Source organism: Rhamphochromis sp. 'chilingali' (genome assembly GCF_963969265.1).
Source record: "Rhamphochromis sp. 'chilingali' genome assembly, chromosome: 4".
NCBI lineage: Eukaryota > Metazoa > Chordata > Actinopteri > Cichliformes > Cichlidae > Rhamphochromis > Rhamphochromis sp. 'chilingali'.
Window position 1 is genome coordinate 3,814,551 of NC_137948.1, and position 23,517 is coordinate 3,838,067.

General features: G+C 43.7%; 1 protein-coding gene across 1 annotated transcript; it reads right to left on the reverse strand.

Annotated features, from left to right (window-relative positions):
• Positions 1-1,215: 1,215 nt before the first annotated feature.
• On the reverse strand, positions 1,216-19,344 carry LOC308394775 (insulin-like growth factor-binding protein 4). The gene is made up of 4 exons (XM_080879288.1): positions 18,015-19,344; positions 9,029-9,192; positions 7,449-7,574; positions 1,216-6,281 (listed from the first exon to the last, which is right to left on the reverse strand). Exons 1-4 carry the CDS (start codon positions 18,370-18,372, stop codon positions 6,147-6,149), a joined length of 783 nt encoding a protein of 260 aa, XP_080735414.1. The 5' UTR covers positions 18,373-19,344; the 3' UTR covers positions 1,216-6,146.
• Between the last annotated feature and the right edge of the window lie 4,173 nt (positions 19,345-23,517).

The window sequence follows — 23,517 nt, forward strand, 5'->3', positions numbered from 1 at the left end:
GTGAACGTAGCCTTAGTCTCGAAGCAGATGGGCTACAGCAGCAGAACACCACACCAGGTGCCACTGCTGTCAGCTAAGAACAGGAAACCTAGGCTACAGTTCACACAGGCTCGCCAAAATTGGAGAAGATTGGAGAAGCGTTACCTGGTTTGATGAGTCTCAATTTCTGCTGTGACATTTGGATGGTCAGAATTTGGTGCAACTGGCATGAGCGGGGGAGTGGATGCATCTTTCCTTGCATCAGCGGTTCACGCTAGTGGTGGTGCTGGGGGATATTTGGGCTGTTTAGTACTAACTCAGCATTGTTTAACCTGCAGAGCCTGCCTGAGTATCGTTGCTGACCGTGTCCATCCTTTTATGACCACAGTGTCTCCGTCTTCTGCAGGCTGCTTCACCATGTGTGAGTGGAGGTGCAATTGTGCTTTTATCTTTTATGGTACAGCAAAGCGATCCTGAGCATCATCGCTGCTGCTCTCTGTTTGAGTCCACCTGAGCTGAAACGTTTTATTAGCAGATGTGTTGCTCGCTACATTCTTTTTACTGCATATATAAGTGAAAGATTTGTTCTGAGTCCTGCACCAATGCAGCCCTCCTGCTGTTTTCATTGACTCTAAGCACAGTGTCTTTATTTTCCTTGCCTCATACACTCTCTTTAACCCTTCTATGTCATCTTTACATCTGTACGTAACAGCTTTGAAATATAACATTTTATCGGGTTAAATATCCCACCTATGATGACCTCACAGTGTTAAAGTAAATACTGACTGTGGTGAAAAACTGCTTGCCAAGAATAGTTTGCTTCAGTTCATTGCATTCGTCAACTCATTATCCATCCAGCTGCCCAGTATACTTTTTACTGGCCCCGGGACAGAAGTTTACTGGGTTTGTTGAGTCTGAGTATGTCGAACAACTTTATGATGATCTGGTGCTCAAAGGTGGGCAATGCTGTCCTTCACTTATCTGACACATCTGACAAATCCCATGTAAGCACAGTGAAATAGTCACACATGGTTGCCAGAGACAGACAAACACTGGAATCTATATTTATTTATTTATTTAAACATGAGTTAATTATATTCACTAGAAAAATGGATCTCATATTTAGTTATTCAATCACAGAAATATTTCACATACGATTCACTGCAAGAGCATGTTTAACAGAAGAGTCAGTAAAGATCTGAGATTGGATACAAACAACTTAGATATTTAAAAGAAAAAAACGCTTCAAGACTAAGAACTATAATTAACTGTTGTAAACTGGGACACTGGTAAGAAATGATAAGACCAAGTCTTTATTGATAAATAATAATAACACTAAATAGAGCATATTTCAGATTTGATGCACCATTCTCCAAAATATATCTCTGACATTTTTATACTACAGTGTTTTGCTACCTTTGTACACATCCAACTGTGCCTTCAGTTTAACTCTGACCTGTCAAGGCATGGACAGACCCCAGGAATTTGGCAGTCGGTACTTCGGGCCCTGAAGGTCGAAGTGTGAGGCCTCTGTGCGTCAGACACATCCCACAAATGCTCAAGTGAACTTTTTGCATTTGTACTCAGGAAGCGAGGACTCCAAGAAATCACGTTTCCCAGTGGGATAAAAACCAAAAACACTACTTTATGACAACCAGATGACTGTTTTCCATGATCAGTGGAACTATATCTGCTATAAACATTGACTGTATATAAATGATGTCACCCATTGCAGATTTTTTTTGTTTTTTTGGTGGGTGACTAGACACAAAAACACAATTAGTCCTAAATAGTAAGGTAAAGAATCTGTGTTACCCTTACAGGACAAATCTATGCATTTATTTGTATCCGCAGACTTAATAAACAGAAATATCTCTTATGCTTGGATATGTGAAAAGCCAGGTAACAAAAAATGGTTGCAAATGTAATGCAGGTTAGTTTTCTTTCACTCTACATTAAACCTGATTAGGGTGGGCACCAAATGGTTTTTTTTCTGCACCACCTCACTAAAACAATAGAGGATATAGTCACACCATAAAGCACATCCTTCTTTTTGTCCAGTTTTACTCTAAATGTGACAATACTTTAAAAAGTTAACATTGTTCTATGTTAAACTAGCATTTGAGACCTTGAAATCAACCAAACAATGTTTATTGAGGTCACAAAATAATTTAGTGGAAAGTTTATTTTTTAAATTCTCAGTTAATACAATCTTATTTCTTTTGGCAGCCAAGGGACTCGCCACCTGCTGGACATCAGAAGGAATGCAGGTTTATATCACTGCTGCGACTAATAACACCAAGCTACACTGTAGTTTCTATGTATTTTAATCGTTGTATTACAATGTGTACATTTTCATCAGGAAAACATTTAAAATGTAGCTGATTATTTCATTTGAAACTCTATATTTCAGTTGTTTGATCACTTCAGTGTTTAAGTATAACAATCCTGTTCTGGAAACATACACAAGACTTCAGCTGTTTCCAACCTCAGTCCATTTGTATGCATGCAAACATTACTTCATATGTTCTACACATTAACAGATAATATCAAATGCAAACAGTCTATTGTCGAGAAATGTAATTACAGTTCAGTACAGCAAAGTCAGAGGACAAGCAACTTACTATAGCTTAAATACACCATTTATGTAGTTAGAAGGCCTTTACACAGTCAAAGCCAAAACCATTTTCCATCTCTCACAAGGATTAAGACTGTTTTAACAGACAAATGTGTTTAGTAACACTTCATTAGTCGATGAATTGTAAGATAGGATTTGCTGGAACAATCTTTGTGAGTTCACTGAATGAGAACTGGCGTCTTTATTTTAACGTGCTCATAGTCTTCGGTTTGATTTTCTCAAGCCGCAGCAATTATTCTCCACCCATACCATCTTCTACTTATCTATCTGTGGTTACCTGAACTACCTTTGGATGCATTTCTGTTTTTACTACCAACTAAAACTGCACGTCAATGACATGCGCTGTATCTAAAAATGTTTAAACTGAGCGTTAGCTTCAGTGATTAGATTATCGCAGCTTGATTTATTTGGATTTTTATTGTTACTTTTATACCCTGTAACCTGTGTGTGGAAACTTCATCATGCTTTATATGAGAGCAAAACTTGGTTAACACAGAGACAAGAAAAGATGCTGAGTTTGGTCATTGTTGCTCAAATTGTTTATTATGATTAAACATTACAGGGTTTAATCATAATAAACCTTTTTGACAGTTTTCCATTTGAAAAAGAAAAAGAAAGAAAGAAAAGAAAAAATATGTTTTTCCTTCATTTGTCTGTTATAATGTTTCAGATAAGATCAGTGAGTGTACAGGTACACTGTCCAATGTGCAGAGTGCTCTAAATGCTCTGTTATTTGGGATTTTTTGTTTGTTTGTTTGTTTGTTTGTTTGTTTCTCATCCCTCTTGGCTTTATACGTATAGACTGTATATAAAAGATGAGGACACCCATCGTGATGAGGGTCTTCACCTCGCTGTCTTAGTGTTTTCAAACCAGATGTCATGAACATGGGAGCAGATCTGATTTAAAACCTGGACAGTGCACGCTAGCACATTTACTCATTTAGTCACAAGGTTCAGTCATAAGGTATCCTGGACACTAATGGCAACTTTAATTTATGGAATATAAATCATAATGTATACAGAAGTAGTCAGAGAGCTGAGGGCCATTTTCCCATAGACTTAAACAGTTGGGTTTCTTTTTACAATTAAGAGGCCTGCCCTCTGCTGCCTGTTCTTTACGTTTAAGGCACTCTTCCACATGAGCGTAAACTCAGAAATTGCATCTATCTTCAATATACAGTCTATGGCAGAAGACCCCTTGATTGTTTGTTTGCCAGACAGCACAGTTGGCTTAAAGGGAGCTAAAAAGGGAGGCAGCACCAGGACCCAGTGTAAGATAAATGAGCATTACTTTTAAGCTATTTTAGCTGTTTTGAAGCTGCTCTACTAGAATCTAAGAATCAAGATATGGAGTTGGCAATGAGCATAATAAGTCCAATAAAATCCAATTTCTTGACTGAGTTGCATAAAGAGAAAACGATCACATTAACATTGGGAATATCAGTTTTCCACAGGGACCTGGGCTGAAAGCAGCTGTCACTGGTTATATATTTTACTACCTTTCCCAGGAAGCACGAGAGATAAGCTCAGATTATTTTTCTTTTCTCAGTCTCTGTTTATCTGTCCTGCTTTTTATAAAGTAAAAACCCAATGCACTGTGGGAAAGGTAAAAAGCAAAAATGAATGAATTTTCATGGCACGTTTATTATTCAGTTTGGAGCTGAACGTACCGCTCCGTGATTTAAAACTTAAATATTGTTTAGGTAAAATCAGTTGGTGGACATACAGAAAGTAAAAAGAAAGCCAAAATTTTGTATTAAGTGTCTTTTTGTTTCCGACACATCTTAAAATTATAGGCCACACACCAGTGCTTTGTTAGGTTAATGTTAATGCTGTTCTGTTCTTTGGTTTTTGAACCTTTTCTAGTGAATCCTGGGCCCAAACTGCCAGGACACCAACAACAACGACAGCAACAACAATCTTTTCTTGAGTCAGTAACAACCAAAGTCGCCCATGCAGCCGATGATGGAAAACCGTGACATTTGCACTGATAATGAACTCCTTTAATTATTATTGTAATCCTCAACAGATGCGTGATAACAGATACGCTGAGGAATTTTTATTTCCACATCATCGCTGCGTTATCTTTACTGCTTCGCCGCAGTCATCCAAGCCCAATTTTATGTTGGCTATAAGTTTACTTTGCTGCGAGGAGTTTAATCATTAAACTTTATTACACTCTGCTTCTATATTTACAGAACTGACTAATGAAACATTCAGCCAGGCAGCTGCAGTGATAGTGCAAAGCTAACGTGGGATTTTCTTTTTTTTTATCATTTGACAATAACACTGAAAACCTGCAGGAAAAGCCTTTTTCAAACAAAGGTGATCCTCACATTTGCTGATGCTAATTGCTCCCCTCGTCACTCCAATCTGAAACAATACCCAAAAAGTGCAGAAACATTTTCCTTTTTTTTTTTCCTTTCTTTTGTATTTTGGCACAATCAATATGTAGCACCACCGAAAGTTCTGCCATGCAGTCTGTTTGGAGATAAATCCCCTACATCGGAGCATATTCATACAAACACGAGTCCTACTGGCATCTTAGCACCAGCTGGAGAAACAAGATTATCCTATCAGCAGTGCACAGAGTTTCTAACCCAGCTACGCTGCCAGTCCTTTATGCTAGAGAGAGCTCAAAGAGGGAGGGGGTGCAGAGTTAACCACGGGGTGATGAAGCAAAACTATTCTGGGCTCTGTGAGATACAGATTTGCAGACTAATCTCACTTTTCACTTTGGTCTTTGTGGTGTGAAAAGCTATGGCTTATCATTTTGGTAATTCGAGACAGGGGTTGATGCATTCCTTTTCTTCCCTGTTTCTTTCTCTCGTTCTCGTCCCATCTGTTATTGCTACTCTGATGCCGTGGCTGAAGTAAACTTTGTGTTTATCAAACGCAAGCAAACGCATTTTATGGTTTGATTTCACTTGCTTATTAGATGAGTGGGGTTTACAAAAGAAAGAATAGCAGACTAAGAGTCACAAGTTACTTAAAAAACAAGAAGCTGGTGCACAGTCTTTTGAGAATCTTTCCGGATTGTCCAGAAATTCAGGTGAATAAGTGCTCCAGAAAGAATGAACCAAATGTTTAATCTCAGGTTTGATTGTTGGGTGGAGTGACTGCTTTTTTTCCCAGAATGCTACACTAAACCAGAGAAAATGACACGCTCTGCATTCTCTCTTTCTCAAAGATCACAACCACAACTGTTATCTGGAAGTGTATGTGTGCCTTTCTTCTGCCATCTGGTACTTTAAAGCACATGTGTCTGAGGACTATTGGCCTAAAGTTCACGTGATACAAAGAAAACAGAACAAGTGCTCAAAAGACTCGTATCACATACCCGCACACACAGAAACAAGATAGCAAAAGAACTCAATTCAATGGTTTCCTTTTTGTTGCACAAGCTCAAGTACCGTTGGCCTCAGGTAGAGTGAGGCTTAAGAATGAAGTCCTTTAGTCATATAGTTCTACTAATAAGCACCAGTAGAATTCAGCTGGTCCTGCACCCCCACTGCTTCCCCCTTGGTCTTCAGTCCCTCAGGCTAGCAATTAACTGGTGGCAGTCTAGATCCCCTCGCAGTTCCAGCGGCCCCGGCAGCCTCAGGCCCGTCTTCTGATCCACACACCAGCATTTTCCCCGCTGGCCGTCACGTGCAGGGTGGCACTGCAAGCATAAAGACAAAGGCGTTATTCTAGTTCTGTAACAGTTTTTCTAGACTAACTGTGAGTTTTTCTGGACTAACTGTTCCTGCATATTTTTGTTTTTGGACTCTACAAGTCTTGCTAGGAGTGTAACAAGACTCATCAATGAAAAGAAGACCTTCGTTGTGATATTTAAAGACATTCCCACTGTACCGAAATGTAATATCGCAGCTCCAGATTGAGATAATGCTGCTTACTTTGCTAAAAACACAATCACACATTGCAGAAATTATACCCAGTGGATCCAAACAGAGTGTGAGAAGTGTTTAAAGCAGTTGAATTATTTAGCTAAAGCATTCCTTTTTTGAGCTTTCAACAGTTACTGTAATACTAAATTTATTGTGTGCGTTTGCACTTTTCCCATCACCAACACAGACGAGTTAACAATCTCAGAGCAACCCTGCCATGAAATGATTCCCAGTTGTCCCCAATGACCTGTGCTTTACTTCCCAATACGTTTTATCACAGCGCAGTTTTAGTTAAACAGTAAACAGATGCCTGCGAATCTGAGCAGAGAGAGATACTTTAGCCGTGTTACACAATCTGCACAGCTCAGACTTTTGATGACGGGTGCCTTAGCAGAGCTCGCCTTTTATCACTGACTCTGCGTCTGCTGCTTTGATTGCATGTGCAGCTCTATCAAGAGCTCAAGAGCAGCCCTATCTCCTCTCATTCTCCCTCACTCTTATCTGCACGCTTGCCCAATCTCTCAAAGGCAAAAAAAATAAACTAACCCCCCAAAAAAAGCAGGTAACTTCATCCAAGAACTAATTGCATCCATCGCAACAACAAAGTGATTACTGTCCAACAGTTTAGGGGAAACCGCTTTACACACAGTCTTGATTTCTGAGAGTAAATCACTTTCCATGTGAGCTTAGAACAATAACGATCTTGGCATGACCGTGACAGTCTGCTTGGAGACACTTTTGTGTTGATTTAGACTGTATGTCATCAGCTGCAGGCATGTTTTGTGTCTTGGCGAGAAGATTGCTTATGTAGTTTGAAAGGAACTCTTTGAACTATAAAGATAGGCATTTTTATTGGTAACGGCTTCATGATTGAGATTCACAGTTCACCAGTTGACATGGTCAGATTGCGGTCTGCTGAGTGAAAGCTGGAAAGTACAGACCTGTTTAGGGTGGAAATCTCCATTTTTGTCACAGTTGGGTATGGGGATCGTGAAGAGGTCATCGTGTGTGCGAGTATTCGATGCCAATCTGTCCAACGCTCTCTGGAGCTCGGCACGACACGGGGCCTGTAGGAGCAATAAGATTTGATTTAACGTTTAAAGACCAGCTGTCAACCACACAAATAAACAGGCACTAAAACAATGGAAGAAAATTATTCTCTTTGCTCATTAAAATCATGGAAAAATCTCGAGCAAGTTTAGATTTACTTTTATAAAGCGTCACCCATCTTAAGTTACCATTCTAGTCAGTAATGAAAAGTGATGAGTAATGCCAAAAACACGATTTCAGAACACAGTGAAAAACATTTTGATTACTCACAAACTGCAGTTTGTGACTCAGCCCATAAAAAGCTAAAACCCTGATTTGGCAGCTATCCTGTTAAGGTCGACTCCTACGTTTTGAACGACCTGTGGATGTCCCGTTCTGACCTCTTAAACGTGCTCATTTGCGAGTTCTTCGTAGAACATCGGCCTCTGTCAGCGCGCCACAGGGCGGCTGTGGCTACAATGTAGCTGCCATCACCAGTGTGTGAATGTGTGGGTGAATGGGTGGATGACTGGATGTGTAAAGCGCTTTGGGGTCCTTAGGGACTAGTAAAGTGCTATATAAATACAGGCCATTTACCATTCTGCATCAATAATCCCATGTTAAAGATTATCATGGGTCTCCACCTATTACTTATCCAAATAGTGGTGTCCCAACACAAAGGTGGTCCATCAGGAGCACGCCTGCGTGTTTCTTAAATATTCAGAGGGTTGAGCACCATTGGTTTGTTCCCCAGGGTCAGACTGTCAGTGCCGAGTATTCATCCGAACTGTGGCAATGACCACACCAGCACAGTCTAACCACCCACCCTGCTGACAGATCTGGCTGCCCTGCCTCTTCCTCCTCTTTTCCCAGAATAAAATGAAAACTAAGAAAACATGTCTGGGGTCCAGCGCAGGAAGTCGTCAGAGCAGGCTTTCACAGGGAGCAATTTAAAGATGGTACCTGATTAAAGTGTTCACGGAGAAACCCTTGAAGGGGATAGGATTAAAATGTTGTCGTTTTTTTTGCGGTTGAAGTCGCACAGCGTTATATCTGAGTGCACAGAAGACACTGATTATGAAAAAGCAGCTTTTAAGTAAGCCGGTGTGTTTGTACCCAGCATCTGACCCTGAGAAATGTGAACTCGAGCTCTAAATGTGTTATTTCTGTGCGTCGATGTTCCACATGTCTGTGCGAAATGAATGCGCTGAATAACGTGCCTGTGACGGATTAGGATCCAGGTTCGAACAGCTAATGGCACGCTAATGAAAATATGCACGTGTACTTTCATTCACAAGACCAAATGTTCCAGCCTGTAAATAACTAATTTGTTCAATTTATAACCTGCCTGTTACACGCTTGTGACTCTGGAACTGTAAAGCCGTAATGTAAAACACCTGCTGGATTCATGCATTTCGCTGCAGCGGACATCGTCTGGGTTTCTTGTTTTTTCTGTGAAACGTAAGAAATGCCCGAGGATCATTTCTCTCACCAGGATCGCTTTGGCGTCTTCTCTGGCGTTGTTGCTTCTCAGGTTTGTGGATTTTGGAGGGTGCCGGGCTAGGGTCTTCTGTATGCACCGCTTGTCCTGTGGACTGCACCGGATATTGCTGTTGTTCGGGTGTTCGGGAGTCATCTCTTCCTGCCTGTCCATAGCTAAACAACAAGAAGTAAAACTTTAGATCTTCAAATTCAAACAAGCGGTTTATGAATCCTTGAAATAAATGTGTTTTTAAAAAAATGCTATTCACAGCAGGTTTATAAAATACTTTTCTAGAAGTCTTCTTATTTACTGGCAGTTCCTTTATGGGGGCATGAACCTAACTGTACAGAAGGAGCTCCAGAAAGTTAAATAGTGCGTTCCTTGATGACTTCAAATACCTTATTTTGTCTTACCAACAGTCCAAAATGTATTTTAGTGAAAGTTTACTTCAGGAATGGCAGTGAAAGCTAATAATTTGTCATTTAAATGATAAAAGTGTGAAGTGAAGCATCTAACTGTTTTGTTCTAATAGTCTTCCTCGGTCAGCCAACAGTGTGGTGAATGTAGGCTAAAAACGAGGCCAGGTTAACTACAAGGACACGCAGCCTTGTTCCTGCCTGTTTGTATGAAGGGGGGAGTCTGTGCCACCTTTGCATCTCCATCATCCTGCAGTATGAGCCCAGCAGGCAACCAGCTGCTTCCTGAGGAAATGCCCCCCTGCCTCGTCATTCTCCACCTCTCCACAACAACCGCAGTCCGCACCAGATGGAGGTTGTTTGAGAGTATTTGCACTGTCACAAGCTTTTGGGGGCACGAGAAGGGCGAAGTAAAGAATAAAATGCGAAGTCTCGGTTCTCATGCATCTTGCCTTTCACCTGTGGCGTTTAAGGCTTGGCAGCGCTTTGGACTTTGTGCTCATAATCCATGGCTTTCTTACAAATTGGCACTGGAATCAAAGGACTTCAAAGTGTAGTTTTACAATTTTTAAACTGGTCTTTCTCTGATCACTGAACCAGATCTGAGCTCTGGTTAATATCACTGATCACTGGCAGGCATCCAGCTAACTGCTCCTGGCATAGACAGTGAAACAAGGGTTTGTAGCCTCCTTAATCTTGTGCAACATGCAGCATAGGTGCATAAAGGCTCAAATACAGAAACCTTTCCTTTGTAGTTCAGACTCTTAAACATGTCCTGGAATGCCCCTTTAAGGATCCCGGGCCACTTCCTGGGGATGATTAGAGGGTTTTACAACTTGATCGGTGACCGTGTTTCTCTAAACCTCACGAAAGGTCATGTTGCTTTGTTTGTCTGGGGTGGAAGTATATCTCAGCTGTTTATATTTTTAGTCTCTTTGCTGTTAAACCTTGCTCATCAGCACTTTCTTCCACAAGAGCCATCGGGGTTTCATCTGTTTCCTAGTTGTTCTTTCTCCTCTTTTGCCGGTTCAGACTTTTTCCGACTCCACGTAGAGCGAGCCAAAGTGGGTCAGGGGTGGCATGTCCTGTTTGCTACCACTTCTGTTTTTCCATGGAGGAAGTCGCCACTTCTCTGTGTGGTTTCATCGGATTTGGATCGCCAGCTCTTGGCATCTAAATATCATTCCTTCAGGGCATTGTCAGGCCTGCACTGACACATTTGCGGCGCATTGTTAGTCACAGGTGCACAGCAGAGATAAAGGAAGTGCTGGAGTGAGCAGACAATCGCACTCAGAATCAGGGACCAGGTGTCATGAATCGCTGTGCGGCAGGCAGGAGAAGGACCCAGGATGCAGACTCACAGACACGGGGATAAACTTAAAGAACACAGCTTTAATGCTGGCACGGCAGAATACAGGAAATACAGAACTAACTGGGAAAAAGTAAACTAACATTCGCAGGAAGGCACAGGAAGATCCACACAACATGAGGGACGACGTCACGCTGAACAGAGGGAGACGCAGACAGAAATACACAGAGGGTTAACGAGGAAAGTGGGAACACACGGGGAACACAGGTGACACTGATAATCATAACGAGACAGGGCGGGGTGAACTGAACATGACATGTACGGGCGTGAGAGTCACAAAGTAAACAGGAAGTGCACAGAGGTTCAGACAGGAGGAGAGAGAGCACGGGGAAAACACAGACATAACGGGCTGGGAAAACATGAAACAACCACAAAGGGAGACGAGGGCTCATAAATACATAGAGGGCACACAGGGGGAAGAGAGAGCACGGGGAGAACTTAGACATAATGGGCAGGGGAAACATGGAATAAAACATAAGGAGAGACGAGGGCTCACAGATACACAGAGGGGCACACAGGGGGTAAAAGCCATGAAGGGAAAACACTTAGGGAACAACACAACAGGGCAACTCAGAAAACATGGCCTAAGCAAGGAACAAAATACAAGCATACAAGAAAACTAAGAACACTGGGCCAACATGGCCCAGGACCATGACACCAGGTACATTTTAATTAACCAAAGCTGAGACTGTAATCAGTTCAAACAGACACCCTCACCTGTTTGTTAATCAGCAGATTTAGGTCATCGTCAACTAGTCATTGTGATAAGTTAGCAGAACGATAACGCAGCTTCTGACTCGGAGTATTTAGCAGACAAACTCAAAAGCTCTTACACAATAAACTGCATTGCTTGCTCAACCTAGCTTTTACATAAATATTTGTCTTCGCGTTGCTGCCAACGTCTTCGTCATAGTGAGCGTGACGTGCCGAGGGGCATCATTCATCGCTTGAAAAGAAAAACCCCACTTTACACAAGTTCGTCTCAGTACGTTATTTAATCCACATCATAACAAGTCCAGGCCACATGTGTCTGTTTATATATTTGCCTTCTCTCTGCAGACTGTAGAGCAGTGACACGAAGGGGTCATCAGATTACAGATTCCACTGTTAGTGGCTTTTAAGGCTGAGGCTGTGAAGCCCAAAGACAAATGTTCTCCCCAAATAAATATTTGGTTATGCTCAGAGTGCTTCCCACTGGTTTATACTTCTCCTAACTTGGATCTCAGATCTCAGATCGTCCATTACGACATGCAGCCTTTTACAGATTATTCATTCGTGCTCTACTGGATACAGATGCTGTGAATATGTTTAAGGTGAGGCTAGAAAGGTTTGAAAAGCTGAAAACATCATATCAAGCACTTTCCTGAAAGCGCATGGAGATCACTTTGGAGGACAGCATATTCACAAATGAGATGTTTTGGTGGACACACCCTGAAGAGGAGCAGCTATAAAATGTATTTGCTACTTATAGAGTGCCACACGGTTGCTGTTCTTTTGTAGGCCAACCCAGAGGTTCACATTGTGCTGGTGGCTGAAACAAAAAGCCAATGAGATTTTTACTTAGGCTTATTGGATTATTGCAAAAAAAATAAGCTCTTGGAAAAAACATTGTGTCCAAACTTTTGACTGGATCCGTACTTGGACAATATATTTTTCAACTGTGTGAAATTAATCACAGAAATGCTTAAGTTAGCCACAAATGATCTACATCACTCTCTATATTGAATGGTACAGAAACACCATTGACATGTTAGCAGCTCTCATGATTCTAGTAATGTATTTAACAATGCTCTTAAATGCATCTGTCCATTTCTGACACTTTTCTGGCAAGTCTGGTTAATGGGAGTAGCAGTCTAAGCAGACATGCACAAACCATCCTCTTCCCAAACAGCTCTTGCAGGCTTGTGGGTGTCATACTGAGGCATTCCCAAGCCAGCTGAGAGACATCATCTTTCCAACATGTTCTGGGTCGGCCCCAGGACCTCCTCCCAGTTGGACATGCCCAAACCAAATCACCTAAGAGTCATCCAGGAGGCACACGAACCTGCTCAACTGGCTTCTTCTGATCCAGAAAAGCAGTGATCCCCTCCTTAAATGAACTTTTTGAAGTTCTTCTCTTCTGTTGAGTTACAGCGAGAGCCACAGCTCATCAGGCTCAGGCCTTTCCTGTTCTGACACATTGTTTTATTTATGTCCAAACATTGAGGATTAGTTTGATTTGAACATAAAACTTAAAATGACACCTGATAGAATAGCTTATATTGCGCTGACAACAGCTAATGTCTTTTGAAACAAATGGTCTTCGGGGAGTCTTCTTTTCCCAAATGTTTGGTGACACTTTTATGTGCTTTTTCCCCCCCCCTTCCCTGCAAGCGATTCTGGCAGCAAACTGAACTCATCTAGGCTTACTACCAACTGACTGCTCTTTTTGGTCAACACTGGACACTGCCAGAGTATCAGTATCAGACGCTCGGTTTCCAGGCAGAAGATTTCTTTGAATCTGTTAATTATCAGCTCGAATCTAACGCAGCACCAGTGCTGCTGTCGGGGCCAATGAAAATGTTGGACCGTGCTATAGGGTAATTTGTCAAAGGAAAGGTTGAAAGAAAGTTAAATCAACACTAAATCACAAAAGCAGAAACCTGCTGCTACTGCACGGCCTGCTGCTGCTCAGCGGATGTCAAAACAGACATCCCAGTCTCTAGAAACCAATCAGGAGCAATAAATCTGTAAAATTAAAAATACCTGCTTGATTATATACTGGCTGCTCTTTAGGAGCTAGCAGAAAAAAGTGCATAATTAGAAACAGAACTCAGAAACTATAACTATAAGGCTCCTTTACAGGTTCAAAGCAGCTTTTCATGATTCAAAATCGTATACTTATGCAGCCCTCAGTTCATCTTCTGGCTCAAACACACTGATTAGGCTCCTAATGGCAGATGTCTTGATCGGCTGACCCTCACAGACAACAGATTTGAACTGCGGGGCGTGAAGCTTCTGTTCTCACAGCCAGAGGTTTGCGTCTGAGATTACCTTGTAAGGATATCCCCTCTCACTGACGGCAAACCGATCCGAGAAAAACTGTCTGCAACTGAGCGTTTAGAGCAGTATGAAGCCTGAGCTTTGACCCACATGGTTTGCATTTACACACGCTGACCTCATTATTTGAAACTTTAACCGTGTTTAGTGTGAGAATCCTCCGTTATAACAATATAGACATGACAGAAAACAAGGAAAAGTATAATAGGTCCCCTTCAGCCCAATACTCTACAGCCTAAACCTCTTATAAGCCAGATGTAACACAAACACACACACACACAAAGGTGTGGATCAGAGAGAAAAACATGGGTAAAGGATAGGGCTGAACCTTTTCCAGATGGATCATCATCAGGATAAACATTATCCTTGAACCTGTGTCAAACTTTTGGATCAAAGCATTGTTCGGCGATGAAAATGAAGCTTGTTTTTCAGAAACAGGGGCTCACCCCCCCCCTCTAAGTTTCTCGTGTTTTCAGGAAGGAATTCTGTTTTTAATCGAGATGAAGACAGAACCTGAATCTGAATTCATGTCTGTTATATAAACTCAGCCGATGTGGATCTGTCAGTAAGATATCTCTGGAGCCAGATCGTGTTGCTGTTTGTGTTGCAGATTCATTTGCTTACAGATTTGTGAGTAAATTCTGTCACAGAGAGCAGTAATCCTTGCTGAGTTTATGCATTAATGGTGCTTTGTGGTGAATAGAGGGAACCCTGCATCTATAGTGAACTAGGTCAAACTATTCTGGGTTACTCCATTAGATTGATTGTAAGCTAAATATTCTTACATTCAGAGTGATTCGCTCCCCTGTGCGAAGACAGGAAATGAAATCAAACATTGGTGATTACAGCTGAGGAATCGCACTTTTTAAAAATCTCTTAATATCAAGACTGTTGCCGGTGAGGCGTTTAGTTTGATTCACATCTACAGGTCAGGATGTGGGCCCTTAATCCTAAACTCAGTGCTTCCTAAGTGACCTAGTGGAAGTTAAGAGGTGAAAATGTAGTCAAACGGTGCATACCTACACCAAGGCCAACTGAAATTTAAAATTTAAAGATTTATTTAGTGTATTTATTGAATTCCTGGATTCCGAAGAACATCTGGGCCCAGATTAGAGTGTAATATTGTCTTGAGAACTTTAAGACAATAATTCCCAGTGTCAGTTTGATATGTGTTTTTTTTCATGAAGCTATAAAACCAAATGTCCAATTTTGTTCTACCTTGAAGTGGTGAAAATCTTTCCAAAAATTCCTGGATCCAAATCTGGATCGACTCCCAGGGACTCCATTTAACCTGGGCCAAGCCCCACCTGGGGCAAAAATGTTCATGCAGATCCATCCATAACTCTTCGAGCAGTTCTGCTAACAAACAGGCAAACCAAGCCAGTCACATGTCCTCCTTGAAGGAGGTAAAATGTCCATTTGTTCTCGGGAGATGGAGCTAAAGTATTTTTCTTACTGAACTTCTGGCTCAGACTTAAATCCCAGCCCGTGAGGATTCACTCGCCTCAGATTAAGGATGTGTTGTGGCCGGGACAGAGTTGGGTTGTTTGTGTATCTCTCGGCTCCAACTCTGGAGGGGGGTCCCTGCCCCACAGAGAACAGCAATTAGCTAATCGCATTTACGGCTGCACAAGAGCCCCAGCTGTACAAATGCACCGCACGACCCAAAGAAAGCAAATATGAAATGACATCTGCCGAGACAACTTTGAGAAAGCACATCTTTAATAACCAGTTCGGAGCTCCCAAATTGTGCTGGGAGAAAAAATCTAGGTTAGCATGCTGCTTTCATAAAGGCCTACGTGCGTCACAGTAAATTGGACATAGTCGAAACAGAGTCTGGCTCCGCCGACTGCTTCATTCATGCAACTCCCTCTGTGCCTGTAGGTGTAAGACTTTTCATATCTGACATCTGTATCAGTTTGTAAATAATATCCGTTTCACTGCGACAGGGAAGCGTCTGAATACCCGACACCGGGGCAGACCCAGCAGGAATGCGGGAACAGATGCCAGCACACGCTTGATGATTTATTCTAAGTATTAAGATTGAGACGGATCCTGAGAAAGGAATATTAAGAAGCACTAAAGCTGCCTTAGACTTTGACATGCGGCGCAGGATACTGCCTGTTGTTGCTATGGAAATTCAGTTCAGGAAGAGAGAAACGGGCAGATAGCTCATAATTCTTCACAGCCTGATTTAATATGTTACTTTTCCTAAACACGAGGCAGCACCAGCCAGCAGCTGCAGGGCTGTGACTACCAGCGTGAACACCCTAAATTCACTTCAGTACGCTGTTAGGATGTGCCTGCATCCCAGGGTCCTTTTATTGCGAATTCTCTAGGTTTTTACAATCCCTCTTTCTATTTTTATCTGGCATGTTCACTGTTGCTAGGAGTGGGGCAGTGTCAGACATGTATTCAGGAGATGCACCCCCTTGTTTAATAATGCATAAGTACGGTGAATGCACCACAAAGGAAATCTAGAGCTTTTTTGCCTCTCCCCAGTGCCTCTCTGATCGTCTCCCATCTGCCACGGTTTACATTAAACATTCTCATACAGTAGATCTGAGCTGCTGCCAGCAGAATTGATTTACAGTGAGATTTATCGGGCAGAGCTTCCCTGCTTTGTTATGACAGACCTCGGGGGTGAGAAAGAGCATCGAGGCAAACGATACCCAGCGCTCGGATTACAGAAAACCCCCAAAACAAAACTTTTCCAAAATGTTCCAACCCGCCAAGTCCCCTCCGTGTGCTACAGCTCAGCTAACTGGACAATGCAGCATCGGAGAGATTCAGGGAGAACATTCTGCAAGATAAACGGGTGTGGACCCAAACAGCTCTCCTTTTATATCAAGCTCAACACAGCTTTCCTCTTCTTTCTGATTCCGTTCAGTCACGCTATGTGCCGGGCTAACCTATGCTGGCCCTGCGCAGAGAGCAGAAGGCTCTAATTTCAGCTCTGGCAGCAACAGTGCCGATGAGCTCATCCTCACGAAGGAGCTGGACACGGTGGGCGATGCGCTCGAGGGCTCGTTCGGGCAAGAGAGGAGGTGGGGTGCTCCCAGGGCCAGGAGAAACAGATGCTGCAATGACAATGAGCGTCCTGCGAGTTTTACACCGACTAAAGCCCGTCCAGGTCTTTGGAAGACTATCCTACTACTATTACCAGAAAATGTCTGGGAGCATGTGTAGCATGTTCCAGCAGATAATCTGGAACAACTAAAAGAGCCGCCACCTTATAACAGTTGTCTTAAATGATTTAATGGAAATCAGCACCACTCCCTTTGTGGAGACAAGCAGTTAGTCTAGTTAGGAAGAAGCTGATGTTAGTGCAGTGAACTGGAACTGGATATGCAGATCCAGCATTAGACATCCCACTGTGTGAAAGTGGAAACAGACTTTAGAAGAGGAATGCAATAACAGAAAAGGAGAGCTGGGCCAGAAGAGTGTCATAGAGACATCAGCAGCAGAAGAAGAAGAGTTAGAGATTTGCAGCAGCAGCGGGAGGAGGAGGAGGACCAGGGGTATCCATGAAAGAGCACCACGTAAATTACTGATTGCAGAGAGCTCTAATAGCTCCAGACTGGCCACACTCCATTACAGTCATTTCATACAGCAGCTTTTATTACCTCCTCCCATTACAAACACACACAGATTCACTGGGACACACACACACGGAGACTCTCACATTTCCAGCATCACCACAGTCCATTTCACTGCCTGCACTTCACCTGCAGGACCTCACTTAAACATGGCATACGCGAGTTCTGCTGACAAGAAGAAAATTTGCAGGATGCCTTCAGTAAACTTTGTGCAGCGTGCAGCACACGCACACCCTGGTGCTCCGCATCTTTCAGCAGGGCTCCCTTTCACAGCGAGCGGCCGCAGGACAGCGGCGGGACTGTGTGCGCTCTCCCATCAGGATCCGGTGCGTGTGCATGCTCTGCTTCAGGGCTTAGCTGAGATTAGGGTAAACAAGCAGCACATTGTCACCCCCCCAACTCTGCCCGGATCAGGTAAAAAAGGTCCGGGGAGCACAGAGAGAAAACATTCTGGTCTGCAGAGACGCCGCTTCAGCTTGGGACAGATCACTTTTGGCACCAAATGAGAGAAAGACCTTTGCCGCTTTGAGCGTAACTAAACAAGAAGAAGAAGAGCCCGGTTTCACTCTCACCTGAGTTCTCCTCCACCTCCCTCTCATCAGTGCAGATCCCCTGGCCATGCATCAGTGAGTGCAGCGGCCTCTCCACGCCCCTCGGCGGGTAGCAGCGGAGGCCCGTGCCACATCGGGGTGAGTAAACGCCACAGTGGGCTCCTTTAGGCAGGGCACAGGTGGGGCAGCAGCCGCAGCCGGGCTCCCGCACCGTTTCCTCGCAGCCTTCAGGCAGACGGCAGCTGGCCAGGCGCTCCTCTGAGCAAACGGGGCAGCGAATGGCCTGGTCTGACAAGCACAGTGCCGCCAACGACAGGGCGCCAAACACCCACAGGCCCCAGCAGGACGGAGCTACTGCCACGCCACCTCCACGCACCATGGCAGTCCCGGCACCTGCACGCAATCCTTTGCCCTTGTGTATGGTCACTTTGGCCGCCTCCTCTTCTGAATGTGGTGCAGCTTATAATCACTTTGAGAAGAGGTTTGAGAGGAACACTTTGTCCTGGAAGGTCTTTGATATTTTCAGCTGGTTAGTGTTTCAAATGCAGGCACACAATGCCTCTGCTGTACTGCTTCTCCGTTGCTCTGATTCAATTTCACACCGCAGAAATTGGAGCCTGCTCTTGATGTGCTCAGCTCGTGGGTGATGAGAACAAGTTTTGGGGTTTTTGGGGGGGTTTCTTTTTTGTTAAGGTGGAACGAGCGGGAAGGATATCCACCGGCACGTTCAGGTGAGGCTTGCTCTTCGAGTCCGAGTCCCGATGCTCGCCCGCGCTCTGCCGAAACACCAAAAAATCTGGTCTACAAGTGTCCAAATGCAAAGCCAGTCAGCGAAAGGCCGTGTTTTTGGTAACAGCTGCAGTTTCCTCCTCTTGCTGGTGTGCAGTGCAAAGGACTCGCTCCTGAGAATGGCTCAACACGAGTGGCTCTCCTTGGACTTTATACTGGCCCATGGACACGCCTCTTTCTACAGTGAGAGAGGAGCTGAAAGGCAGAGCAGAGAAAAGCCAGACTAAAGCTCTCTCCCTCTGTCTCCCTCTCGCACTCAGGCACACAAACTTATATACACTCTCCCTCATTTACTTGTCCTCTCTCAATCCTGAGTGCCCTGAGAGGAGAGGGAAAAAAGAGCCCAATCGCCTTTTCACTTGTTCACACAGAGAATATCACTCTGTTCTCTCTCCCTGCAGCCCACCCTTATCTCAGCCACTCTCAAATATTGATTTTTTTTTTTCCCTTTTTTTTAAAAGATAAAACCATTTACGTCCAGGAAAAAAGAAGCAATGTGTCAATGCTGCTCTGCTTTAATCAACCCCAAATGCACAGCAGAAAACAACCTCTGCAGCCTCAACAGGGTCTCGCCGTGTGTTTGTGCCTGCATCCAGTGGTCAGTCCAGGCTGTGCCGTCAACCCCCCCGCCCACCCACCCACCTCCTCATTATCTCTGCTCCTAGATCTCTCTCTCTCCCTTTTTCCTAACTAGAGTGGGCAGCTATAAAAAGGCAAATGGACAGTCAAACACAGACCCCCCCCCCCCCCTGCCCATTCCCAGCTGCTGCCCTCCCCCCACCAATCCTAAAAACGCCTCCCACCAGTGGGATCGCACGATATGTTCTACCAATGCTGCAGTTTATTGCACACGTGTGTGTTTCTGATCAGACTCTGTAAATCAGCGTGCTCCTTGCGTCTTGTTTGCCTGTGCATGTGTGCCCTCCGCCCAGCCCAAAAGGTTTTCAATCATGGCTTTTATTGCTTTTCTTTTTTCTCCCCCTGTGTTTCTTTGCCTCCATTTTGCCATGGAAACCCAGCATGCATTGTAACGCCTTTGTGAGTGTGCGTTCTTTCAGCTTTTTTCTACACGCTGGTGGCTGGTTGCCACCGGCAGGCCGTGGGCAGCAGCCAAGCCTCTCAAGGCCGTGCACCGCTCAGGTGGGTGCTGCAGCGAGCGTTGTTAGTTACGAGACATCGGTGGTACTGATCTGAAACGTCCACAAAGCACTTTAAACACACTCCAATACAAGTCTGCTTTAGGGCTCTGTGGTAAGGTTAGAAATTTTTACTGAGCCTCGATTTAAAAGACGAGCCACCCGCTTACTTTTATGTTCTTTTTTTACAGAGACGGAAAAATCAAGCTGCAGTTTCTGGAATTGCTCAACAGTCTCTGAACTCACAGCAAGAATAGGAACGTTATTATGTGTCAGTTATGAGGTGTTTGACTGTGTTTGTGTTTTGGGGGGTGCAGGGTGGTTAGTCAAAGGTTAAATGTGGTTATTGACGCAATTTTGTAGATGCTGGCTGAGCTAATGAGTTGTGTGTGAGCTGTGTTTTTGTTGTAACTTGAAAAGCAGTGCAACAGACCGGCAGACAAGCGGAACATGTAAATTCTTCTTCCGGTATTTTAGGCTCGTTTTAAACAAATATTATTTTGCCAGAGATGACAGGAAAAGGAGGGCAGACGTAGACGGGAAACGATGGATGGGAATCTTTCAACAGTGTGAAACAAAACAACCTGAAAGAAACGGTGCAGACAAAAGCAGAAGAACAACAAAGCCGCCTCCCCCCAACAAAAAAGTTAAAGTTTATATCCTCGCGGAAATCACATTTTTTTTATCTTGCTGTTCATTCTAACAATAAGCTGTGATCTGTTGAAGTTCACAAATGAAAAGCACATAAACAGCTTCTAATAGATGTCATAAGATTTCCCCCAAAAAAAGCAGAATCTTTGCCACCTGGAATATTTTCAATATCAAAAAGAGACCATGTGCAATACTCAAATTCCAAAAGTATTGGCTATAAAAGCTGAAAGGTATAGATTTAATTACGAAATGGAACAACCTGGCAGATCTTCACAACTTTAAAGCCACATAAGGAGAAATAAAAGGAGAAAACTGACCTTTCCTTTATTATGTGCTTTCAGTGAAAGAAATAAGGATATATGGTATTTCTGTTTGTCTGGTGCTAATATGAAGCTTAAACAGTCAAAGTTGATTCAGTGAAGTGAATATTTACTGCACAAAGGTGCAGGATGAAACCAATAAGCTGTCTTATTAAAGGAGAATGAGAGAAAGGAGCTGAAAACGAGCAGAACTGGAAGGAGAACTGTGCGTTTTCTCTCACCTACATTAAACTGCTTTAGGTTTGAGTCATGTCCACAAGTTTTACAAAGAGGAGGGACGACCACAGGAAGCTAAAAGCTGTTTAAATGTTGATTTGAAGCATACTGTCTTTGCCAGCAGAGCTCTTTGCAATCAAATATTTAAACCTGTGAGTGTAGAAGTCCTTAGCCCGACCCTGTGCTTTTAGGATATGTGATCTAAGAGAAATCAGAAACAGTTGTTCCTCACTAAAATGAGAAAGATGTTTTTCTCTCTCCAGAACACTGAGGCTGTGATAGGTCCTGTGATTTTGAAGCACACTGTGGAAAAACTGTGTGGAGACCCTTCGTTATGCACAGATAATAGTAAAACGTACAATTGTGGCACATCTGACGCATTAAAAGCATCATATTTAAATAAATAAGAAGTGGGATTACGGCAAGATGGCGTCGTAGCGCGAACACCCGTCTCGCTGTGCTCCGGTGAGGTCCCCCGATTATCCGTCTAAAATACGTGTTCACCTGGTGAAACGTTACAAATGTGCGTGGGAGTAACTCTATAATGAGTCTGGACGACTATTTTTCTAAAATGCCTAACGTCAGGTCTAAGAAAAAGACAGCTCCGGTTGTGCAAGCTAGCGACATTGTGGGTCCTATGGCGGCTGAGCCTGAAGAAGCTAACGCTAGCGACACAGAAATCTCCGCTGACGCTGAGGAAACTGGGAGTGATATCGACCCGAATATCCTTGCGGCTCTGAGTAAGATAACTGACAGCATTACAACTTTATTGGATGTTAAAGTTGATACTGTGCTGGCCGCAATCCGTGAACAGACGTCTCGGATCCAGGCTCTGGCGACACGGGTGGGAGACGCCGAGATACGGATTTCAGGCGTGGAAGACACGGCAGGTGTATTGCAGGCGAAAGTGGCTCGACTCGAAAAACAAGTAACTGACATGGCAGACCACATGGACGATTTAGAGAACCGCAGCCGCAGATGTAACCTTCGCCTGGTCGGGCTTCCCGAGGGCACGGAGGGAAATGATGTTGTCGCCTTCATGGAGTCATGGCTCCCCTCCTATCTCGAGCTCACAACTAAAAATGGGAAGATCAAACTAGACCGCGCTCACCGCTCTCTAGCACCGAGGCCGGGCCCCAGCCAGCGCGCCAGACCCATCATTATGAAGCTTCACAACTTTGCTGATAAACAACGTGTGATGGCCGCAGCTCGGCGCCTGGCTACGCAGCCGAACCAACCAACAAGTCGGATCAAAGTCTCCTTCTTTAATGATTATTCAGCGGCGGTAGCCAAGAAACGCAAGGCTTTCGACGAGGTGAAAAGCTGCCTGAGGAAGAAGAATGTGGATTATGCGCTTCTCTACCCCGCCACACTGAGGCTGTTTGCCAACGGCAAGGAGAAGAGATTTAACACACCGGAGGCAGCTGCGTCCTACGCGGACTCACTGCCCTGAATCCCCGTAACCACCGGAGTACTCCTTTTCTTCACACCATGCCTTAATTAACCGGTGTGAGTACTTGCCGAATCTAGGCATATGTGACTCTCTTTTTTCGTCCTCGCTGCTTATAAGCGACCAGGTGAAATCTTCCACCCCATCGGGCACCGGACGGACTGTGTTTTCGTCTATGGGTAGGCGTGAGTTACGCGCGTGCAATGCCCTTCGGCTTTCCCGACGGGCAGGAGGAGATTGGTTTTCCCTACATGTTTAGTAGGGCTGTTGCCAAATCACTGTTCTTTGAATGTTCCGTCACACAGCTCTTTCATGCCTTTTTTATTTTTATTTTATTTATTTATTTTTTCAACCAGGGTGTGGTGAACCCTTTGGCTCAATATGCTTTGTGTGATACATGAATAAGTCTAATAATGAGTAGGCTGCGAATATGCACCTGGAATGTACGAGGGGTTCACAGCCCTATTAAGAGGAGGAAGATATTTACTTGTCTAAGAAAGGACGGTGTAGATGTTGCTATGTTACAAGAGACACATCTTGATAATAATGAACACTTGAAGTTGCAACAAGGATTATATGGACAAGTGTTTTTTTTCATCCTTCACTACAAGAAGTAGAGGAGTGGCAGTGTTGATTAGGAAAAATGTACCTTTTGTAGTAACTGATTGCGTTAAGGATCTGAAGGGCCGCTACGTGATAGTCAAAGGGATTTTGCAAGGCCAAAATATCTTATTACTGAATGTTTATTTTCCACCTGCCCACCCAACTACCTTTCTTACCAAAATGTTTCTGGAATTAGCCCCATTTCTTCCTAACTCTACCGTTATTATTGGTGGTGATTTCAACTTAATGTTAAATCCGCTTATGGACAGATTTCCACACAGCATTGCAACTCCTTCTCCTCAGGCCAAAGCGCTTCATGCTCTATGCGACGAGTTTGGACTTGTGGATGCTTGGAGATA

Bases quoted from the DNA above. Each gene is read 5' to 3' on its own strand.
- LOC308394775 (XM_080879288.1), bottom strand. From the start codon at position 18,372: ATGGTGCGTGGAGGTGGCGTGGCAGTAGCTCCGTCCTGCTGGGGCCTG. The intron at 7,575-9,028 runs GTGAGAGAAATG...TTGCTCCTACAG, and splicing joins AAGACGCCAAAGCGATCCTG to GCCCCGTGTCGTGCCGAGCT. The intron at 6,282-7,448 runs GTCTGTACTTTC...TTATGCTTGCAG, and splicing joins GAGATTTCCACCCTAAACAG to TGCCACCCTGCACGTGACGG.